General features: G+C 57.1%; 1 protein-coding gene across 9 annotated transcripts in view; it reads right to left on the bottom strand.

The window, feature by feature from the left end:
* Positions 1 to 23,675, bottom strand: part of ABCA13 (ATP binding cassette subfamily A member 13) — a 135,534-nt gene that overhangs the window by 86,961 nt on the left and 24,898 nt on the right. For all 9 annotated transcript variants that reach the window (XR_008427056.1, XM_053926087.2, XM_053926080.2 and 6 more), the window contains exons 6-17: positions 23,022 to 23,185; positions 17,422 to 22,140; positions 15,971 to 16,080; positions 13,483 to 13,601; positions 11,176 to 11,339; positions 10,371 to 10,450; positions 9,619 to 9,737; positions 6,742 to 6,936; positions 5,977 to 6,141; positions 4,953 to 5,130; positions 3,144 to 3,283; positions 175 to 288 (exon numbers count right to left, since the gene is read on the bottom strand). Coding sequence is in view for 8 of the 9 variants with exons in the window: in XM_053926087.2 (XP_053782062.1) it covers positions 175 to 288; positions 3,144 to 3,283; positions 4,953 to 5,130; positions 5,977 to 6,141; positions 6,742 to 6,936; positions 9,619 to 9,737; positions 10,371 to 10,450; positions 11,176 to 11,339; positions 13,483 to 13,601; positions 15,971 to 16,080; positions 17,422 to 22,140; positions 23,022 to 23,185 (6,267 nt within the window). In the remaining variant the exon portion in view is untranslated. The remainder of the gene's footprint in view (positions 1 to 174; positions 289 to 3,143; positions 3,284 to 4,952; positions 5,131 to 5,976; positions 6,142 to 6,741; positions 6,937 to 9,618; positions 9,738 to 10,370; positions 10,451 to 11,175; positions 11,340 to 13,482; positions 13,602 to 15,970; positions 16,081 to 17,421; positions 22,141 to 23,021; positions 23,186 to 23,675) is intronic.

Raw genomic sequence — 23,675 nt, 5'->3', positions numbered from 1 at the left:
GCATGGTGGCAAAATACTGGATCGCTTGCTAAATGTGTCCGCACAGGTTTTATGTCTACGCTATCAGTCGGCTGGGAAACCACGCCCCGGGGGGACACAGAACCCGGGCCCCACGTCACAGACGCACCCGGCCCGTGCTGCCCAGCCCTCGGACACCGAGGGGCCTCTGCTCACCTGCAGCTGGCCGAGCAGCTGGCCGTTCCCACCGCTCTGAAAAATGCTGGATGCCTTCAGCAACGTTTCTGATAAAGCCCTTAGCTTGTCCACAAACAGGAAAGTATAATTAGCCTGCAAAACAAAGCGTGCTGGTCGCGTCGGTGTGCCAGCTACAGGAACCCGCAGCGCCACGGCCGAGGCACGGAGACCCACACGGAAGCGGTCGGCCAATGGAGCAGAGGTCTGCCACGGCCACTGGCAGGCTGGCCACCACCTCCCCAGACCGGGTGGCCCGTGCCGACGCCCTCACAGCTCAGCTGTGTCCCCGAGACTTCTCGTCCACACTCCTTCTGTCAGGTGTCACCCCTGTCCACTACAGTGCCCCTTCCTATCCATCTTGACGCCCCACCCCGTTCCCCTTGGTGTCCCCCACGGTGTCCCCGGCGTTTACCTCATTGTCTACATGGATGCCCCTGATACACACTGGCTGACTAAAACATTTGCCCAAGATCCTCCAAGATCCCTTCCCATCTAGTACCCGTGTGTCTGTGTACGGCCCCAGCCCTGTGGAGTGGAGAGCAGAGCCGGCCAGGACGTGCGTGCCTGCTCGCTGCCGCTGCGGGCCAATGGCATCAGGGGCTGGTAAAGCATTCGGTGCCATGGAAACAGGCCCTGACCCTCAGCACAGTGCCCACACCTTTCTCTCGAGATAGGACTCTGTCCTCAGGAAATAAGTAAGACATACAATCACACCCATAAAGTGTCTCTTGCAACACATTATGTTCTCGATACTGAAAATATTCTCAGTGCCGAAGAGAGAAGGGTAAAGAGGGCTGGGGTCCTGGGGAGCCCCCGATAATGGCACTGGTCACCCCAGGTCAGGTGCGGGGAAGGTGGCCGCCTCCCTAAGGACCAGGTGCTCCCTACCATCCAGCAGAGTCCTGCTCCCAGGGCGGCACTCCCGCTGGGCACAGAGCTGCGTGCCCTGCGTCCCTCCCTGGTCCTGCGTCTGTCCCCGCTCTGCAGAAGCTCAGCGGGCCCGCACGTGTCTGCCTCCACACAGACCTGAGACGTGGGCCCCCCTGGGTGAGTGCAACCCCTGACTCCAGGGCCTGTGGAAGGCCTCCTAGTGAAGGAGGGGCCGATGTAGGCGCCCAAGTCCTTACCTGAGACTGACTTTAATGAGAGTCAGGAGAAACAGAGGAAATGCTTCCTTTATATTTTCAAAGGAAACTAAAACTAATAACGTGCTAGGGCACAAAGCAATTGCTAATAACGTCCCAAAACATATAAATTATTTAGGTGTTTATTATGAGGTCAGAAATTCTTAGCAAAAAATTTGTGTAAACACTTATAAAATTGACAAGTTAAAACATTTAAGTATCATCATGAAAATCTGTAATTACAGGACATTCTTTAGGAAATGTTTATATAGGAAATTATAATAATAAAGATATTAGCTATAAAAGATATCGAATGTAACCACCATTCAGACTCAAATGTGTTTGTTATTACATTAAAAAGGGAAAGTCATCAAAGCTGCCCCTGAACATGTCGGTAAAGCAGCAGCACCGCCTCTGAGGAGAGCAGAGCCCAGAAATTAGCAAATACAAGCTAAAAACAAGTGGAGCGCAGGACGACAGCACACGGGCCGTACCCCTGATCTCACACACACACACACAGAGCTCTGCGGAGCCTCTTTCTAAATTGTGTAAGATTGTTTAAGTGCGAGGCTGCATCTAAATCACAGTACTTCCTACCAGTTTAAGTATTCGAACCGCTGGAAGCACTGGCACCTACGTAATAAGCCAGAGACCTTGGCACAATCAGGGGACACCCGCCCTCACGCACAGGGACAGGAGTCTCGGCAGAGGCAGGCGCTGCCCTGCCCACCGCTGCGTCCCAGGGCGGAGCCCAGCGCCTACGCGGGAGCGATGGGCGCTCTTGATAATGGGGGTGTTCAGTAACGCGCGATGTCACCCCCAAAAAGCTCGTGGCCTAGTTCTAAAATCCGGTTAAAAAGGAAGCTGAGGCAGAGCTATCTCCTCGGAAACGGGGACTCCCCACACCCCCAAGGGCTCCTTGCTCTGCGGGCACTGGGTGCAGGCGTTGGCCCGCGTCCCCGGAGCTCCCGCGCCTGCGGGTCTGCACCCCTCCACTGTGAGCTGTGGACTCTGCGCAAACACGCCCCGAAAGCGCACTTTCCAGGTGGACACAGAAGGTATCAGACACACTCAGGATCAGCCGAGGCAAATGCAGCCCCCGGGCTACGTCCCCTCCGGAGTGCGGGAGCTGATCATGAACAGGATGTGGCCACTCCCCTGTGGGTCTGGTCTGGGGTCACATCATCCCCTGTGCTCTGCGGGGACCCGCAGGGCCCAGTAGGCTCACTCGCCACCATCAGACAGGAAACAAGACCCCAGGAAAAGACAACGCGGTCATTTCTAAGCAAAGTCCAAGTAGGAGTAGTAATAAATCCTGGCATGAATAGTTGTGAGGAAGTAGCAATGTGAGAATGGGAAAACAAGCATTTAACAACGATCGATGTTGAAATTCCCCCTGCAGAAACCGTTCGGGCCTCTCCCCCAGAGCTCACCCTCCACGTGGCGCAGCCCACACCGGCAGTTAACTCTGGACACCCGCTAATCCGACAGCAGGTCCCTCAGGTGGGCTCTTCCTCAGCCCCCAGGCTCACCCAGCGCCTGTGCCCCCTGCTTTCCTGCAACTGCCTGAGTCGGGCCTCCCGTCTGTCTAACTGTCCTCGCGGGCCGGCTGCTCCGAAGGACACCTCGCCGCCAGAATGTCGACCTTGGAGAGGGTAGCTCTGCAGGTCCGACGTGAACGGCAGGGACAGGGACACAGGCCAGAACACACTGGGACCGACCTACGGAACCTTCCGTGAGCCGACCGTCGGCGACAGTCACGCGGACTGAGTTAAAAGACCCCTCCCTGCCGCGCTGCTCGCTTGGCCCCCAGCTGCAGCCTACCTTCTGAATGACCTTGCTGACCTCCGGGGTGTCCGGGGTGTACAGGATCTGTCCGTGTAATATGGGTTTCAGGAAGGACCACACCAGAGCGCCGTCGGGAGACTGCAGGACTTCCTGGTAAAGCTTCAAGCAGAACGGAGCTGCCTCGATGGTAAAAAAAGAAAAAGAGAAAGGGAAGGGAAAGGGAAAGGGAAAGGGAAAGGGAAAGGGAAAGGGAAAGGGAAAGGGAAGGGAAGGGAAGGAAAGGAAAGGAAGAAAGAAGGAAGGAAGAAATGTTACTCGGGACATAGGGTGCCCGGGGAGCGGGGACCGCACCTCCGGACCGCACCGTGCGCCCCACCCTCGCGGGCGGTCCCCACAGCTCTGCACTGGGGCAGGACGCACAGCAGTGCTTGTCCCCGACGCTGCGCTCCCGGGCTCTGGTCCCCCAAGAAACTACAGGACACCGTGTCCACGCCCCTCATCCGAGGGGAAGGAGGGCACGGCCTGCGCAGTCCCAACTAAGTCCGCGGAGCGGTGGCCAGGCCCCCGAAGGCAACCGTTGGAATAAGAAAGGGACGCCTCTGGTTTGCAGTCTAGGAAATACTCATCCCAACGGTACAGCTCTGGGCCCGGAACAAGACTCTTATAATAATAAAGCTTTAGCTTTCTCAGTGGCTGCTGCATTTTCCTTGCTGCACCGCAGAGAGCTCGCACCCTCCCGACTTTGATGCATGAACCTCCTCGTTTCCACCCAGATCCCCCATTCCTCACGGCGGCCCCCGCCATGGCCGCAGCGCAGTGGGAGCTGACTTGACTGGACCCACAGGGGCCTCATGCAGGCGGAGCCTCCATCACCCCAGAGGCTCCTAACCCAGCAGTGTGGGGTCTGGAGCCGGCGGAGAGAGCTTCCCTGCCGCTAGTTCACTGTCCCCTGCAGAGAACACTTGGAGTGGAAATATCAGCTCAGCGTTTAAGTCCTGATTCCTAACGCCCAGGATGTGAAGATCACCGCTATGAATATTTCCAGTATTCACTTCGCCTTCCAAACTCACCATTTTAAAAGAAAAACACGTTCTTTTCACTCAAAAAGTACTACAAATCGATAGAGACAACCCCGCAAAGTATAAATCAAGAGCATGACTGCACGGTGAACTTCAACGCCTGAGTTCTGGGCTTGCTCGTGCTGGTGTTTTAACGACTTAGATTTTAAGTTATAATGGTTTCGATTTCGGGGAAGACACAACCACGGGCGTGCGCGGGCACCACAGCAGCGCTCGGCAGCCTTCCTGAACAGGAAGGGCGCTTTGCCGGGTCGTCGTCACGCGTGGGTGCTGCGCCGTGTCCAGCGCTCGCTCCGCATCTAACGACGCAGCCGTGGGGCTTCATCTTTCATTGTGCTCCCGCGGTGGGTCGTGGTGCTGGATCGGCAGATACCAGGCAGATACCACTGGCATGAACCAGCCCTGCATGCCGGGAGTAAATCCCGCTCGCTCACGGTGTTATTCTGTTTAGTGCTCCGCCAAGTTCGATTTGCTAATATTCCGTTGCGGGTGTCTGCACCTGTGTTGCCCGATGGACACGAGGCTCACAGGGGTCCGGGGAGAGATCGCTTCCCAAGTTACACAAGCGTCTCACCACTGTGTCGTACCCCTGAAACTAGCGCGAGGTCGGACGTCCACCGTGCCTGCAACGTTGAGCCCCCACAGAAAGACAGGAGGAAAGGCAGAGGGTCCGGCGGGAGCTCCCTGCCCCCTTGCACACAGGGGCCCCGTCAGGGCAAAGCTACGGGTCAGCGTGCCAGTCTCTCTAAACAAGCTGCTCGCTTACTCGAGTCTCCAGGAATGTTGAACTTTTCCTCGTCACCTCCCAGGAGCTCGTGAACTCGGGGCAAGTGAAGAAACAAGTGCGAGCTGCTAAGGAAAGACGCTTCCTCCTTGCAAACCATCTTCATCACCGCCTGGAAGGAACCGAGGGCGGAGCTCCTGGCCTGGTCACCGAGTGGCGCCTGAGGGCGTGTGAGAAGCACACGTCAGTGACACAGGGGCTCGGGGCCCTGCCCTCCATGGCGCGGCGCCCTCCCCCATGGAGAACACACGGGTCCAACAGGCCGGGGGACGCGGGCTGTGCTGGGGCCCTGCTGTCCGGGAGCCTGTGCAGAGCACCGGGGAGAAGACCAGCGTCACCCACGCCAGCAAACCCTTGTCCAGCGGTGCTGACCCATGACTGGCACTGACTCGGACTGCAGGCCGCGACACAGTCCGTGCATCGCTGCTGCCCACCCACCCGGACCCTGGCCATCTCTCCAAACTGCTCCTCGCTGACCAGCACACAGAGGCCCCGCCGCCCGCCGCACCTGCGCCCCGAGTCCACACGCTCCCACACCACGCCTCTGCCCCCCCTCCAGCCCCCGCAGAGGGCTCAACCAAAGATGAGCATCCCACCACTGACCTCACCCAAGTTTGTTTGTGTTCGCAGAAACGGTCTGCAGTTCGCAAGCCAATTATTTGTATGTAAATAAATGCTTTAAAGCTTTTGAAGGCAATGTGCCCTCTGAATTAAGTTCAATGGGCCTTGGAACCTTTTTTGTGCTGACAATCTGACTTCTGGTTTCCCAGGCAACCCGTGAACTGCCCTGTGGGGGCGAGCAGGTCAACAGAGTCTTTCTCGTTGGTACTTAGGGAGATGCCAACCCTTGCCCTCTGTCACACTGTTGCCTCCAGAGCCCTTAACAGGTGTTTCTGTCCCTGTGTCCTGCTGTCTCAGGCAGAAGTCGGGTGTTGGAGAAGTACAGGCGGAAGGGACAGGGCCCAGCACACGGGGGTGTGTCCCTGAGGCCAGGTCACAGGCGCACCTGCTGGAAGTCGGGCACGTCCAGCAAGGCTGTGATTTTCAATGAGTGAAGAAACTCAGGGAGGTGTTCCAGGACGTGGCTGGCTTTGGGGAGCAGGCGGCCGAGCCTGGAGATGACGTCCGACAGGGAGTGGAGCATGCGGTTGGCTTCTGCAGGTATCAGCATCTCCAAGGAAAAACACGGCAGGACGTGAGTGAGGCCGCAGTGTTTGCGCTCACCTGCCCCTCTGAGCAGGGACAGCGTGTGGTTCGGCCTCGGCCCTCCCAGACTCAGAGACGGCTCTGCGGTGCCCCGTGGGAGTCCTGCTGTGCCGTGGGTGCCCTCCGTCTGCATGGCTCCTCCCGGGCAGGCCCTGGCAGAGGTGGGCTTGGCGCCCTGATGGGACAGAGCCCGTAGGGCCGAGGAGGGTAGGAGCAGGCGCAGACTCAGAGGGCAGCAGGAGGGGCCGGCAGACCCCAGCTCCCTATTCCCGCACCCAGGCTGGGCCTCGAAAAGAAGGGGCCTGGCAGGGAACCTGGGGGTGTCTTTCACTGTCGGACCTTCAGTGTTGAGCGCGTGAACCGCCAACAACGCTGTCAGGTGCCCTGAAGCCCCCGGACACCCCTTGGTCCTGGGCCCCACCTGGGGTCCGAGTGCAGGAGACAACGAGAGGGGCCGAGGCCAGCGCCCTGCACCCTGCAGCCCTCGCTGCTGTTTGCCTGTCCCCGCACCACAAATGCGGCCCCGACAGACACCCACGGGGCGTCCCCCAGCTGCCCCCCGTACCTTGTAAATGAAGCCGCGCAGGTCCAGGTGCCGACCCATGGACACCAGCAGGGAGTAGACGGCGGCCCCAGGCAGGGCGCACAGCTCCTTTGCTGCCAGCGCAGACTGCTCGCCCTCCGGGAAGGCCAGCAGGAGGCGCAGGACGTCCTCGTCACACCTCCCGGACAGAGCCACCGCGAGGGCCCGGGACAGGACCTGCCCGGAGCACGAGGGTCAGATGGGACTCCCCGAGAGCTGCAGCCCGACTCCCCAAACACCAAGAACCTCCCGGAGCCGCCCCAGCCCAGCCCCTGCTCTGGGTCCCCCCGCATTCTGAACGGAGTCATCTCGGCAACGGCACGGAACTCAGGCCACCTGCCCCTGCTGACAGCTCGACCAAGACCACTGGCTGGCACTCGCCGGTGCCCCACCCCCCCGCCCCCAGGCAGCTCCCAGGAGGAGCAACCGTGTCTGCTCTTCACGTTGAGTCTCAGCCTGGGCTTCCAGTTTGTCAACCTTCGCTTCCCGCTGTTATCCACGTGAAACTATCTTTCCTCCTCCGTTTCCAAACTGAAACCAGACTTCCGAGCTCACTACCATTCTTTGAAAAGGAAAAGCGAATGGAGCCCAAGGATGGGCTGGGGACACCCGTGTCCGCTTCTGGTCTATCAGGGTCGACCCGCCCGCCGTGGGGGCTGAGCTGTTGGCGAATGACCTTCGTGCCATGACTAGTCACAAGCAACAAGACTTAAGCAACACAAACGTCCCATCCACGTTCACCTGACGGGCGCGGCTGCCAAGCGAGACCCTCAGAGCCCAGGAGCCCAGAGAGCAGGCAGAGCGCACCGGGCACGTGCACACCACGTCGTAAAACGCCCCAGTGACTGCGGAGCAGGACGGGTGCCGGGCCGGGCCCTCCCTGAAACAGGGCCGGGAGGTGGGCACCTGCCTGTGCGGAGACTGCCGTGAGGAACAGGCCCGTCCGCGCCTGCTGTGCAGCCCTGGTCTTGGCTGCCATCTGCTCGTCCTCGACCCTCCCCACTAGGGTCATATTCAACACGTCTCTCAGAATTTAGGGTCCTGGCAAAAACGGTTGCCTAAAAAATTATGTGCCCCTCTTTGAAGCAAGCAGGGGAGGCCCCTCCACAGGCAGACGGCAACTGCCAGGCACACCGCACACAGGAGCGCCCACAGCATGCCCGCGGCCACCGCCCTGCGGCTCCCCGCCTCTCCACGCCACCTTCCCACCGCTCACAAAGCCCACTCTTCCGGTTTGAAAGGCACCTGAGACAGGTGGACGCAGGTGGGGAACGAGAAAACGAAGGTGACACCCTGTTCTGTTGGGCTGGAAATAGCAGGTGTGAGTCCTCTTTAAAGTGGACAGGCACCTTGCAACTCGGGCTTTGCTGAGGCTGACTCGGACAATGGTCAGACACACGGCTGCCACGTGTTGGAAGCTTTTCCCGGGTGGAAAAGGGCGCAGAGCCAGGGAGGCAGGGCAGACGGCAGGTGAGTAGGCACACACACATACCCGTGCACACCTGTGCACGCAGACTAACCTACTTGGGTTCGCAGTCTCCCCCTAGAAGTGCAGGTGACCCCAGGAGAGCATCTGCATTTTCAGCAGGAGCCAAACCCTGTGTTCAGAGAGGCACCAGGGAGAGGGCTCGGCTTTGCCCGGCTGGTGCTTCTGGACCCAGAGGGACAGTGAGGGGACTGCTGGCTGTCCCCAGCCGAACTGTGACCAGAATGCAAGGCTGACAGGGAGACGTGGGGGCTGGAAACGGGGGAGGGAGCCGGCCACATCAGAGTTTGGGAGAGCGAAGCAAGTGAGGCCGGGGCTGCTGCTTCAGAAATCGGCCTCTCGCTCCCGGCACCCACCGGGCCCCGAGCTGTGCAATGCTGGACGGGCACGACAGAGCACGGGTCCGGGGGGGCAGCAAGCTCTGGACCCTGTCAGAAGGACCGGCGCCACACGGCGGGAACATGGTGGGAGCATGACGGAAGGATCTGCGGGGGCCAACTGCTGCTGCATCCGTGCGACTCCCAGGAGGCCGGACGTCTGTGAGCCTCAGCTCCTCCGCACACACGCAGGAGGTCATGGCAGACCCGACAGGGCCCCGCAGGAGAACTACCCGCAGGCACTGTGAGGCACTCGGCACGGGGCTGTGGGGCTGGAAGGAGCGGGCGCCGGCGGGCCGCCGGTCCTGAGGGATGGCCACAGCTCCTGCCTGGCCCCTCTGTTTCGTGTCTGGGACCCTCTGTCTTCCGTGGCCTCAGGCAGGACAACAGTTCCACACCCACAGGTAGGACCTCGGGTAGCACACCAGCCACGGAGGGATGAAGACACCCTCGGTTTTACTTCCCACAGCAGGCTTTGGAAATGACCGGCAGAGCCCAGGGCCAGTCCTTGGGCGAGTCCTGACCCCCGGCAGGACTGCAGGTCTGCTGTGACGGGTTCACCAGTGACTGGAAGTCCCACGGTGAAGTGACCTCAAATAGCACAGCTGCCTGCTGGCCACCTGACCTCCTAGCAGTAACCAGAGCCCTGAAGGGGCATCTCCTCACCGAACGTGACCGCCCAGCCCAGGGCCTGTGGACACCCTTCGCAGTCAAAGCCAGTAAGCTGTGTGTTTCTGGGCGACCCCTCTGCCTGGGCAGCCCCACTCCCTGGGGGCTGTGCATAGAGGCTGAGAACCTGGAACAAGGGCCGCCGCCAATTTCACCCTTTCTGCCCCACTCGAGGCAAGGACAGCCTTTGGTCCTGACCCTGTGGTCTCATTTCCTTTCTGCCTCCAAGGGGCACCGCTCCCAGCAGCCCAGCCCCCACCATAGAGGGGAGAGGGGGTTGACAGGCCAGCAGCCCAGGTGGCCGAGGGCCAAGGCGGCCACACAGACCTGTGAGTGCGGAACGTTTGCTTCCAAAACACTGCCGATGGTTCCATCCGAGATGCGGACAGATCGCAACGCCTCCATCACCTCGGGGACGCTCCTCATCAAATCTCTCACTCTCACGCCTGAAAGACAGCAACGGAGACAACGCAGCGGCCGTGCGCGGGCTGTTGCTGTGGAAGCAGACGTCGACGGGGACCCCGCGGGGCCCATTTCCCGCAGGAGCCGCGGGCGTGACAGACTCGAGGTCCAGTCTCAGGAACTCGCCCAGGCAGGAGCGCCATTGCTGGGGCCGGCCATGCCCTGGGGAGGGGCGTCTGTGCTGCCCTGCCCACTCTCAGGGGCCTGTGCGCTCAACCTTTGCTCCGGGAAGAGGTCCGCCTAGGGAGCAGTGACCACGGGCCGCCGGACCCCGCCTCCCCCTGCACACCCTTGTGTCACTTCTTCCCTCCTCCCCCCCCCAAGGAGGACCCCAGAAGGGCCTGCAGTAGCCTTCCCACTCGGCGTGATGAGGCTACCAGGCCTGGAGGGGCAGGGACCGGGTGCGACCAGACCACAGGAGGCCCCCCTCCCCTGGCTGTGGGCCCGGGGCCCAGGGCCCGCCTCCTCACCCCAGTGCATCAGACCCGCCTCGCTCCGACTGTCACTGATCTCAACGGCCTGGCGTTTGTTTCACAGGTTTTCTTTCGGTCGTGTTTTTTTGTGAGAAACTAAGTTTCATTTTTAATCACACAAATGTGGAGGAAGCACACACTTACCGGCGGTTACCGTGAAATTGCTAAGAAACGCCATCATCGAAGTCCCAGAGAACAAAGTCTCTTCGAGTCTTTGGGCCAACCTAAAATGGCAGAAAAATAAAGCTCATTTACACACGGTGGAAGGACTGACACCGTGCCGGGTGAGTGACACTGCCTGGCGCCCAGGGCGCACTAGGCCACCAGATGGCATCTCACGAGGCCCTGCGGGCAGCCCGGCACCACAGCCCAACACTGTGTGTATGCACCCCCAGACACCACGCCTCCCAGCTCTGCCCCTCAGGGCCCGCCGGGCAGAGGAGCCTGGGGAAGGAGGGAGCAACATGAACAGCTGCCCACAAGTGTGGACAGAGTGGACGGGGCAGACCACAGACGTCTGAGGACCTGGGACCCCAAGAGGTCAGAGCTCTGCGAACAGGCCACGGGCACAGCACAGAGTGCCCGACGTCCCCCGGGGCTCATACTTGGAGAACACGGCACAGAATCAACCCCACACGGGGAAGTAATTGAAATTTCCTGAAGGAGCCCAAACACACTCGGCGCGGCAGCGTCATCTCGGTCCGGCACCCCGATCTGAGACCCCGATCTGAGACCCCGATAACCGGCGAAGCCTTAGAGCTAACGCCACTCACACACCTTACAGCTGAAAACGTGAGGTCCTGCGAAACGCAGGTGGGGCTCCGAAAACGCACGCGTGAACACGCATGTTAAAGGGGGGCGGCACACACTGCCCTCTGAAGCGCATCACTGAAGAACGCCAGCCAGCCCGTTCCCGAGGGAGACCTGGGGGCGGGCCCCACAGACGTACGCGAGCAGGCGCTGCGGGGCCCAGTCTGGCGCAGACACCCGTGCACAGCCCTGGGTGCTGGCGTGCCGCAAGCTGCTCTCGACGTGCTCCAAGGCGCGGGAGAGGTTCCTGCTGAGACCTTCGCAGCTGAGCGCATGGGGCGAGGACCACATCTCCTCCAGCTCCTGGAAGACACCGCAGCGCTGTGGCCACAAGGAAGCTCACGCCTGCTTCCCAGGGCAGCGCACGCCCGCACTGAGGGCTCTCAGTGTGTGTTCCCAGAACCGGAGAGCCGAGTGGGCCTCAGCTCTGGGAACACAAGCCTCAGGCAGGAAGCCCGGGCCCCGGGCTCACAGGGAGGAGCCTCCAGCTCACCAGTGGTAATTACACGCAAATCAAATTAAGTCTCCGCATTTCTGCTAATCCTGCTCTGGATTTCATCCTTAAATTCCACAACGTGGTTCTCACATCTGTACTGGGGAGAAGGAGAGGAGGCGCAGCACAAGACTGGGGGGGCTAGGTGGGAGCAGCCATGGGCAGGCTGCAGGTCAGCTTCTTCTCTGGGGCGATCCGATCGGGGGCCAGTCAGGCAGGGGCGCCGTCCACTCTGCAGGTGCAGCGCTGCTCCCCTTGGCCCACAGTCCAGGCTGCGGGGGTGGCAGGAGGCCCCCATCCAGCCTGGAGGTCCAGCCACAAGCTCCAATCCAGCTGCTCCCAGAAGTGCGGGGACTGGCCGGGCGCCTGTCACTTGTGAAAGTGACTTCCAGTCCTCATGTAGCTCCGCACTGTGACTTTCTGCTGACTCGAGCAGAGAGTAAGGAGTTTGCAGCTGAGCTTGCCTCACGGCGGTCCAATCAGCCGAGACTCTCCCTCCGAGGGGAGTCCGTGTGGAGAGTGGATGTAGGGACTGTGAAACTGAGCCTGCAGCCTGCCCACCCGCCCGGGCCCCTCCCGCCCCTCTGCCTGGAAAGGACGTGCGCTGAGACCTGACCCTCGGCTCCGGGAGGCCTGGGGCCACAGACCCATCCCCGTAACTCTGCATCCTGAGATAAGCCCTTCTGTTTCTGACATCAAAGACAGACTCTCCTGCTTTTCATCCAGTCTCCCTGGCTGTTAGCAGCCTGATCTCGGACAATCATGTAATGATCTGAGCGAAGGACACAGTCTCCGAGGCAGTTGTTTGGAAACTGGAGGTTCTGGCCTGTTTCATTGTTGCGAACGTCCCTCGGCACTCAGAGCTGTCCATCAGGGTTCTGTGTTTCGTTTGTTCCTGCTCTTTTATCCACATTTACTACGTGGCAAAGACCTGCCCAACCTGGAAATGTGGGCCTGATGGCCCCAGGACCGGAGCAGACTGAGGGCAAAGTGCTGGGCGGCAAAGGCGATTCTCCCTGCAGGCCCGGGCCTCCGGTCCACACGGACCGGAAAGCCACGCCCGGCTGAGGACTGGGCCCTCACCGCCCCCCACTCATGGCTTCAGAGACACGCAGCGGGATTGCCTCTGGTCTCTCAACTTCCCACTCAAACCCACTTTTCACTGGACGGGCAATTAGGCGGAGCTACCTTAACACAGAAGCAATGCACAGTCTTCAGAACTGGACCTGGGAGAAAGGCAGGCCTTCGCCCCGGCCTGGACAGACGCCGCCATGGTCCCTGAGGCCCCAGCAGGTCAGGCTGCCTCGGGCCCAGCGGTCGTTAATCCGGGAGGTGGCCCACCCCAGACAAACGTCCCATCTCAGATCCGGCTTTACACGGAGGCCCGGCCTGGGCACTATTGGGTGCTTGTCCAAATTAAGGCCAAGGCCAACGCCACGTGGCTCCCGCTAGCCTACATGCTCTGGCACTTGCCCTGGGTTCGGGAAGTCGGAGCCCAGGATGGGCTGGTACGGGGTTAAGGACAGGCTCTCTGGGACAAGTACCTTCTTTGTACAAGTCGCCAATGTCCACGGTGCAGATGCTGCCCCCTTCCAGCTGCACCGTGAGTCCCTGAGCACAGGACTGGGAAGGGCACGCAGCAGGCGCGAGCCAGCGCAGGGCCGGAGCCCGGCCTGACACCGGCTGGAGTGACGAGGGGCTATGGGTCTGGAGTATCGGTCACCTTTTCAACACCACTCAGTCACACGTCTATAGGGTTCGGTGTCAGTGATGTCACTGTGTAACAGCCAGCTTGCAAACTTCCTGGGGACTGAGCAGCCCGCTCCCGGGAGTCTGGGCAGTCCCCCGGCGCACCTTGGGGAGAACCCCAGAGGGGCAGGCGTCCCTCCTTCTGCAGCCCTGACCGCCCGCATCTCCCGGCGCAGCACCGTCAGCGAGTGAGAGGCGGCCTACCTGGGAGAGGTCACGCAGCACAGCGGCCGCTCGCAGAGCAGACGCAACCAGCCGCCATGGCCAGCCTGGCCTGCGAGTCAGAGCGGCACACAGGAGGTCCTCGGCCACGGACCAGTGCTCTGCCGGAGGAAGCACACAGACAAGGGGTCAACAACAACTTCTTCCTCAACCAGCTGCGCTTGAAGTGTTGTTTGTAAAGACCCAAAGTGACACAGACTCATGGAGATCCCTTAAATCACCCCAATGAACATTCGGAATACGAGGGGAAAGCTGTGCCTCCGCGTCCCAAATGTATCCTACCACCTTGCTTTTCCTGGGCTTCCCCGAGTGTGCGGGAATTCATTTCCCTCCAGCACATCCCCAAATGGGTCCCCCTTCTGCACCTCAGGGCCCCCCCAACCTGGGGCTGTCCTGGGCAGTCCCGTTTCCACCCTGGCCCTGAGCAGAGGTGGGTGAGGGGAGGGCTCCCACCGGGCCTGCCTCTCGGGTCCCAGGGGCAGCGCCCCCTCACAGCCCTGATCCCTCTCCCCAGCCCCCGCTGGGCCTCCTCCCCAACTCCCCCTCTGCTGCCTTCCTCTCTGAGCCTGGCTCTTCCTAAAGGCAGACGGCTCTTAGGGGGCCACCCACAGCCCCCTGCAGCCGCCTCCTTCCCGGCCCCTCCCGTGTCCTCCAGTCTCCCCACAGCCCCTGTGCCTCCTGCCCTGCAGCCACCTCCCCTCCAACCTGCCTTTCAGGGCCCGGCCTCAGGCGCCTGCGTCCCCAGCTGCGTGGACCCCACTGCACACGCACGCTGGGCCAGGCCGAGCAGGGCTGTGCGCACTTCCCGTCCCAGGTCGCTGCGAGAGCCCAGCACCTGCTAGGTGCTTGGTAAATATTCTCTCATTGTTCGTGATGGAAAATTAACTGTGCTTTATGAGTAACGAAACCCGTCATTTTTTCCAATCAGAAAATTCAGGCCTGTTTCTTACAGTATCACATTTCTCAAAGGCACTTCACAGAACCAGCGCGACTCTGCAGGCGTAGTGCCTGAGACACACCCAGCGTCTTCGCGTTCCTCCTGCTGCCTCTCTGACTGAGAGCTGAGCTCCTTGTCGCACAGAAACGTGAAGTACGTCTCTCGGTTAATCTCTCAGGAAAACGCCACGGGGGCGAGTGACACAGCACGTGTCCCGGGGAAGATGTGGCAGCTCGGTCAGGAGCCCCACACCCACGGGGACTGCACAGCCAGGTCATGGATGTCGTGGTTGCGGGGGACGTGCTGGGCCGTCGGGAGGCCGGGCCTGCCCCTGACACTGTCCTGCAGCCACAGTCAAAGCTGCCGCTCTCTGGACACAACAGCTCGAGCCCCCGGCCTCCACCCTCTGAGTTCCCGCCCCTCCGCACCCCTCATGCAGACCTGGCTGCATGCCCTGGCTCAGCCCACCTGCTACTGTCCCTCCGCTTGGCTTTGGGACACATCAGACCCGCTGCTCGGGCGGTCCAGCCCGACCACACTCTGGGCCCGCCCCTCTGCTCCTGCTGGCCCCTCAGACCGCAGGCCCCCCGGACTGCAGCGAGGCCCGGGCGCCTCGGTCCCCAGTCTGGGCCGCAGTCTGCCCGTCTGGGACACGAGGAGGCCGGTGCACTGAGGGCGCCCCCCGGGTCTGCGGGCCCCAAGCTGCGCGCCCGGCTCTCCCACAGTCGTGGCGGCCCAGTCCACCTCGAACCCCCCGGGGGTGGCGCCTGCACCCTTCCCGGGCCTGCCACCGCCCTCCCAGTCCCCAGAACGAAGGGACAGTTTGAGGAGAGTGGGGTGACAGGCTGTGTCTCAGTCAGGCTTGAGGATGGCATACTTGAGTTTTCTTAAAATGAAATGTAAAAACTCAGAGGTGATTTCCTGTCACTAAGGGATCTCAGGTAGGTTCTATTAATTTCGCAGGCGCAGCACAGAATGGCGAAACACAGGTGAACGCAGGTGCTGACAGCGCCTCACTCCTCCGAATGCCGTCACACTAGCCGGCTGAAGAGTCGCAGTGACCACGGCTCCGGGGGGCTGGGCGCAGGGTGCTGGCTGAGCAGAGGGGTGCGAGGGCCCCGCTGCCCCCGGACGCCTCCTCGTGGGGGTTAGCGTTAGATGCTGGCTCTGCCTTCACGGTGCTGCCAGTGCGCCAGCACCTCTGATCAGAAACACATTTTCTTCAAAAACAACACCTGCGTGACACGTGGGGCTTCGTTTACATCCACGGGGTCTGCCGCCTCCCGCCACCCCTCACATCTCGTGTTTCTGCGCCTGCAAGGGGAGTCACTTCTCGGGGGTGAGGAGGCTTCTGTGCGGGGAAGAGGGGAGTCGGCAGGTTGGAAGGAAGCCCGGTGCGCCCCACACTACGTTTTCACGCGTGAACAGCTCTCCGGAAGCTGGGAAGGGATGATGCGTCTCCGGCTGGAAGCCCAACTGGGCCAAGAGAGGAGGCGCAGCGATGCTCAGGCCCTCCCCGCACAAGCAGCCCACCTGCGAGCCTGAGGAGCGCGCTCAGGACCAGCATCTTCGCTCTCCGTGGAGCGGCCGTGGCTGCGGGGGGCTGTGCTGGCGGTGGGGAGTCCTCACACAGTCCGGCAGCACTGAGGGGAGAGAAGGGCAAGATCACCCGTGAGCCCCGCGGGCGCAGGGGTCCTTCCCGGCTCCTGCGCGACCACCCACTGCACAGAGAAACTCGGGGGGCCCCTGCCCGGCATCCAAGTGCCCCTTTAGCTCGAGGGTTCGTGTGCACGCGTCTGCACGGAAGTGAGTGTGACGATGACACACACTGTGGACGGGCGCTGAGTCCTCGAGCTGATGGGGACGGTTTCTGCACACTTCCCCAGGTTCCGGGCAGGCTGGAGACTCTGAGGTCACCTGACACCTTTGAAGGTGGGGCGGATGGTGCAGGGGAGTCCGGGGAAGCCAGACGCAGGGGCCTGGCACTGCCAGGGATGACAGCTGGGGACGGTGGCAGAGAGCGCAGGCCTGTGCGCAGCGGGGAGACGCAGGGTTGGGCCTGGGACCAGCAGGCAGAGACTAGTTACCCCTGCACTGAGGTTCCCAGCCGCAGACAGACAGACGCCTGCACGCAACCCTCCCTCTGGCGGGAGAAACACCGAGGTCGCGTGCAGGGCCATCCGCGAACCACCCTCAGGTAATGCACATTTTGGTGAGTTGTGGGGTTTTAACTGTTACACTTCAGCTGTGCCGGAGTCACCGTGGGCCTGCCGCTTCACAGGCTCTGCACAGCCCCCAGGGCAGCTTCCCTTCCCGCTCAGGACACGCTGTTGTGAGTGGGACGCGGACTGCCTGTGAGGGCCCCTGTCTGACAGTCGTCCTACTGACTTGGGACTTGCTTAGCCGGCCCCCCAGACTGTGGAGGCCAATCCCTTGTCCTGGCTCTACCTCTGTGGCTGAGCCCTAACTGAACCGGGCCCTCCAGCCTTCTCTCTACCGAGCTTCAAAGGGACAAACAGGATATAGGGGAAAAATCAGAATGTGACTCTCAGCTTTAAATGTTTGGCATTTTATCAATTCCAAATATGAATAAACATCACAGTAGATAAATTGAAAATACTTAAAGCCCGTAGTTATGATTAGGCAGTCAATACATTAATTTGAATTATGACTGTGATATTCTATACACATATTTAAAAACTAATTTTCATTTTATATAAAATAGAATTTCATAATTATTGTCATAACCCAAAGTATTTGAAAGTGTAATAAGTGATCACCTTTGCCAGGGGCCAGATTCCTATCGGTTTACTAGTCAAACAACAACCATCAACCTAATTTTTCCTCGATCTCTTAATGAAAAGGGTCACTGAGACAAAAGCCACCCCAAGGCGCCAGGCCCCGTGCCCCGCTGGCGCGGGTGCACCGCAGGGAACCGCGGGGCCTGCGCTGTGCGGTAGCCACGCGCCACGCAGGACACTCACCGCACCTCCGCAGCGGCGGCCCTGCGGAGGCCTCTCAGCAGGAGAGAGACGTGGTTCTCAGGGTTCTCCTTTTCCAAAGGAGGGAAGAATGTTTCCAGAAGCTGACCCATGAACTCCACCGTGCTTCCTGCAGGCAGCGTTGTCCTCCCACCCTTTCCTGACTCTGCTGGGGTCAAGGTGAGGTTCAAGAGGTCCACGATGTGAAGGTCACTGCCACTTGAACCCCAGGCCGCTCCTGGGGAGCTCGCGGCTCGCTTACTGACCGAGTTAATCAGGAAGCTCTCTAAAAGCAACCGAACGGCTGAGGCATCAGACGGCTGCTCTTGGCCTAGCAGTTGAGGAAGAAGGCCGACATCAAAACCGCCTTCTCTGGAGGTGCTCCTGAGATAACCCAAAAGGGTGGTGGTACCTGCAGTCAACAGAGCTGCGTCAGCAGGTGAACTCCCATTGGCTATAAGAAGAAATAACGTTTGTATCACTCTGGAGCATTCTTCATTTGCATGTTTACGAAGCCAGTTTTTCATGACGGACGGAAAATCCTCAGTAATTTCCAATGCCTGTGATGAATTCAGGTTTTCCAAAAAATGGGCAAGTTGCAAAGTTATGTTTAGAAGAGCCACTGAATTAATTGCTTGAATTTCTTTGTTAATCTCAGAGAACAGGGGTCTGCTGTTTAACTTGCGGTTGAGGTCTCTCAGGGTCTGTTCAGGCTTAAGCCACAGATCTTCCAAGTTATAAGCTGCTTCACGTTTTTTAAGAAAACTTGATAGTGCTTCGAAATTCCTGCCTGTAAGGTTTGACTTCAGATACATCATGAACAGAGAGACTAGGGAGTGAGTATTATTTCCTAGGCTCTGGTCTCCGGAAAGCGGTTTTATCACCCTTTCCAAACACGAGGAGATGGTTCTAAGAGGTGCGTCTGTGCCTTCATTGTTAAGGGTCTGGCTTAAAGTAGCTAGTTTACCAAGGACGTTTTCCTCTGATCTAACTTTTGTAAAATTGACCTTTTTAAATGTTTCTATGATTTGTAAAGCAACCTGCTCCATGGGACCACTGGGACAAAGTCCGGAGATGCTGCCGTTGCTCTGATTTCCAGAAGACGGGACGAACGGCAACACCTTCTGCCAAAACCCCTGCACAGTCCTCGCGTGTCTGAGCGTGGGAGTTTCAGCGAGGAAGACTTCAGACAGCCCCAGGAGAACGGAGGTCCAGCCCACTAGTCCATGAATTGCGCACACCAGTTTCCCAGTTACCTCCATCCGTGCACTCTCATTTGAACACTGGGAAACTCCACCTGGGGGAGAGAGGTGGAGGCGGTCAAGAAGACTGGCCACTTTGCTATAGAAGTGGCCGTGACAGGCTTCTAACTTCGGGTTCTGTTGAAATCCAGAAACTCTGTGATTCCAGCACCAGACCACAGGAAGGCAAGTTAAAACCTCCGCAAGGAGGCGAGGTTTATCTGACACTAACGCAACGGTGCCCTGAAGAGTTTTTATCACATCCGTGAAGTCTTCCTTGGTAACGTTAGAAATGCTCGTGCCATGAAGGACCACGAAGTCGTAGACGTCCTGGAGGACCTCCGTGACGTTGTGGCCCGCGGCTCTCTGCAGGAGCCTGGCCGCGTGAGGAAGGGCGTAGTACAGGCCCACCACGACATCCACGTCCTCTCGCGGAAACAGGCGGGACAGTCTCAGCAGGTGATTGACACCCCAGGCACGGGAGCTGTCTACCAACTTTTCCATCAAGCCAACAAGCGAGTGGACCCCCACGTTATCAGTAGCCGGTCTACTGATATTCTTAAAAAAGTCCGTGAGGCTTTCACCAACTCGTTCAAGTTGGTCTACCAGAAGGTCTATGTCTGTTTTCTTCAGGGCGAGCAGGAGAGAAGTTACCTTCTTTAAAACTTTATGATTACCTGGGTCTTCTGGAATATTGTGAGGGATGGAGGGCATCAGGGAGTTGAACATATCCCTAATCAACTGAACACCAAGACCCACAGCTTTTATTACTTCACGCGGAATCATTTTGGGTGAATTTTGGAGACCATGCGATAAGTTGAAGGCAAGATAACTAGCTAAATGAAAAAGTGAACGGCCTAGACGATTTATATTCTTTTCCTTCGGACTGGTAGTAAATATACTTAAAAACATTTCAGCTTTAGAAGAGAAGTTATTTTCCAGAATGTTAGGGAAAATATCTTTCACAAGTTCTTGAATTTCTTTCCCCAAAGCTACTAAATGCAGCCAAACATTTTGAAATTGGCTAGGAATTTCATCTGACTTTTCTATGGGTCGTAGAATTAACTCAGGAAAACGTTTCCAGGTGAGTGGAGATGTAAACTCAAGGTCTCTGGTTAAGTTGCTGATAATCATCCTTACTTGGTTTGTGGAATTATTTAAAAGCGTTAATAACATCTCGAATTTTGGTACCTTTTCTTTTTCAAAGACTGCAGTAAGAATGACATGTAGGAAGTCAGTTATGTTTTTTAAGTAAATATTCACACAATTTATATTTGACATATTCAATGAACAGCCAGATTCCACTGTATTCAACAGCCAAGTAACAAGCGTCAATGTAGTGTTAATTCTATTTTCCATGTCGCTGAAACTCCTCAAAACACCCTGAAGATGGTCTTGTGAAAAACTGGGGTTAGCTGTCCCATAGAGACGGTTTATGGTGTCCACATGTTCGATGCATCCTTTCAGTCTGCTAATGGCGTCCTCAGAGTAAAGCGAGGAATTTAGCAGGGCCAGGATACGTAATGTCCTTTGTGAAGTATTTACATATAACAAGCCATCTTCCAAAAAAACCTCAGTAACATTTTGGAAAATATCAGCACAGGACAATAAATCTTGGTCACGTGACACGTTTCTAAGAAATAATATTGTTTCTCTAAGGTCAGTAATGACACTTTCAAGCTGTACTTCATAAGCCGTGAGGTTACTTGAAAGAAAGTGATTGACCAAATGTGCATGTCCATCTCTAGGCCCTGAGGTGTTGCTTAGCTCCATGAAGACACCAAGCAGGGAACAGAGAAACTCCCTGCCAGCGCTGGTGTTCTGCCGAAGCGCCCCCAGCTGGCGCAGGGCGGTTTCCACGGTGAGGAGGGATCGCTCGACTTGGTCCTGGGACAGCGACTTGACTCTGACTAAGGCACCACCGAGTGCTGCCCAGTGACGCCTGAGAGTCAGAAACCCATCCCAGTGAGGGAAGCCACCCCCTGGAGGTAGATTTTTAAGTAGATGTAACATGAGTCTCGCAGGGTGATGGGTGGGAAATAGCCCCCGGCAGCTTTCAGAAATTTTCACGTCCCTTTCCAATTCATCCAAAAGCTGAGAGAGGCCGACGTGGAGCGGAGCAAAGACGTTCACGTCCCACTGCAGCACCTGAGCCGTGCCTGCCCAGACCTCAGCCCACATCTGCAGCCATGAGACAAAGCAGTACAGAGCCTTCCACTCCCTGAACACGCCGTCAGGTGTGGAGAGGTTTGAAAGAAACTGTGCCCACGGGAGAACTAAGGGAGACCCATCTGCTGAACGATTCACAGGAGGGGTGCTCTTGTTATCCCAGGCAAAGCATCCGCTGTCCAGGAAGGCTCCTGCTGAACCCTCAAAGAGCTGGTTCACATACTGAAATAGAGAAACACGAAAATCTTCATCCTCCACGAACAGCTGTTTGAGGGCCGTCAAGGTCGCATGGGTCGCTTCCCACGCTGGGCCCTCCGTAGACACCAGGGAGTGGGCTTGAAGCTCCAGAAAGTTGAAAACAGAAAGCAATTGTTGACAGTAAGATAATTCAGAAATCCCTCCAAGAAATTCTGTTGTCTCATATAAAAATGCAAATGTTCTACTGATGTTTTGAAAATTAAATTGTTTTATGATATCCAAAATGTGTTTCGAGGTTTGTGTAAGGGAAAATAGAAAAGGCTCTCTACTCTGAATGCCCGAGAATTTATAAATACATTGGTAAAATGAAGAATACATCTGCAGAAGAAGAGCTGCATCTTCGTCCTTAAAGACATTTAGGTATAAATGAGTCAAAATTTCATCCACTTCTTGTTTTTGGGGTTCGGAAAGGGCTGAGAAGAGGTCAGACACGTTCCTGACAGCATACACTGTGCCCAGAGCTTCTGAGACTTGTCCCGGCCCCAGAAATCCAAACTCACAGAGACTGTTCAGTACAGTTTCACTTAGATGAACAAAATCCATTTCCACAGCTGCCGACTCCGGCCAATCCAAATGAAACAACTGGGAAAAGTTAAAGCTTTTACTAAGACCCCTCTCATTTCCTAGAACAGAAACATTTAGAAGTGCAGACAAGGTTTCCAACTTAGCTCTGTCTCCTTTTGGAATGTCGTGCATCCACAATTCCAGTAGCTTGGGGTTGATTTCAAAAAGTATTGTCTCTATGAGTCTCAAAATATAGCTTGACTCCTTCTTTTCAAGAGTTTGTATTTTTTCAATCATCTCTTTGCCAAATTCCCGAAGTGTCTGAGTGTCAATACCAGATGGCTCTCTTTCTAAACCCTTTAACTGATCTACCCACAAGTGACTTGTATTTAGAACACTCTCAGTGGGACCACTGGGTGAGCTGAAATAGTTGGGCAATAACAATTTCTCCCAAAATTCCACAAATGACAAGAGAAAGTTCATTTGCTCATCTTTAAGTGTATGCAACTTCTTTTCCATCATCAGAGGCTCCTTGGTGGAATTTAAGACCCTACAATATGAATAGAATTGTATTAGCATCAGAAAAAGTAAGTTGAAGACAAATTCATCTTACTAAGTTTTCAAGATAATAGTCAAGACTTATTTATAGTAAAAGATAAATGAAATATTTTCTAGACAATACGTTTTCCCAACAGGAATTAGTGTGAGCATTCGAAAGTGTTTTAGGGCCCCCATATTTAGCTTGTCTTGATTGCTGCACCAAAAACAATGCATTTTATTTTATTCCATGAGTTGATATGTACGGCTGTGGAAGATAAAGCTGCTATTTCTGCCAAAAGAACCGTAGGATTCGATTTCTGCTAAACCTCAGAATGTCTTGGCCGCAGAGGTCATGAGAATAGCAGGTGCGTCAGAAACCGCCCGGGGGGCTTAGGGGCGTGTTGGGAGCCCCTGTGCTAGGAGGCGGTTCTTGTGCTCTTGGAACAACCCTGTGCCTCCACCGCCAGACACTCGTTACCTTGCTGCAGGTGGTGCACTTTCCCTCTGCATGTTTGTTTTTCAAATACACTCCTTTAAAGTAAGAGTTCTCACAGCAGTCACTCCGGGCCCTGACACGCCCACACTGGTGGACAGAAGTCCCCACCGTACCATCCCTGGGCCCTCTGTGTCCAGACTTGAGAAAGATGAAGTGGTGCATCTCTCAGACGTGCATTAGTGCCCCCTCACCCATGGGGACCGGGACAGCCCCTCCTCAGCCCGTCAACAGGACGGTCCACAGCGAAACTGAGGGTGGACTCAGTGTGTGCGGTCCACAGACTCAGTGACACTCAGGCCTCCGTGGAGTGAGTCTGACCCAACCATCAGACGTCCTGAGACTCCAGAAATGGAGGAACCCCCACACCTCTAATTAGTCATTTCTTCGTCTCTTACTTCAGGACCGCCTGGAGAAGCTGCACTCCACTGCGGAGGCCGTCGGCAGCGTGGGCAGGGTTTTCGAGCAGCCTGGGCAGTACAAGTAGAAAATCCCAGATTTGGGGCTGCTGGTGAAGGCTTTCCAATTTCGATATCACCTCCTCTGTCTTATTGAGGTCTATCTAACAGAAAAAAAAAATACCGAGAGTTTGCCTCTTTAGTTATGATCAATCAAATGATCAAGGGTGGGGGAGGGGCCTGCGAAGGTGTAAAAGAAACTCGAACCTCAGGCAGCAGAGACTATGCCGGATACCTCAGTATTTAGATCAGATAAGATCTAAAAATGGTTCCGTGAGGTTGGGTTTTTAAATGCTGTGCAAGTGTGAACGAACAGGGAAACAGAGAGGTCTGTTTTTGTAACAAGCTGCCCCGATTTCTCAGACTGCTGTGAGACAGATCTTAGACGTGCGTGATGTGAACGCAACCTTGAACGAGAACCGGAACACCTGCCGTAATCCTTCTCCGTGATAGCGGCGGAACCCAGCGGTCAGCGATGCAGCGTGTCCGCAAGCGAACGCTTCCTCCACACTAACGTCCCTGACTCCCCGGCCCCGCCCCCGGAAGGGCTGTTTTTCGTGGCACAACCAACAGAATTCTAGTCTGGGGAAAGGT

The sequence above is a fragment of the Desmodus rotundus genome, chromosome 6 (assembly GCF_022682495.2).
Source record: "Desmodus rotundus isolate HL8 chromosome 6, HLdesRot8A.1, whole genome shotgun sequence".
NCBI classification, from domain to species: domain Eukaryota; kingdom Metazoa; phylum Chordata; class Mammalia; order Chiroptera; family Phyllostomidae; genus Desmodus; species Desmodus rotundus.
Note: the sequence above shows the minus strand (reverse complement) of the source record. Positions and strands in the feature narration are given on the sequence as shown.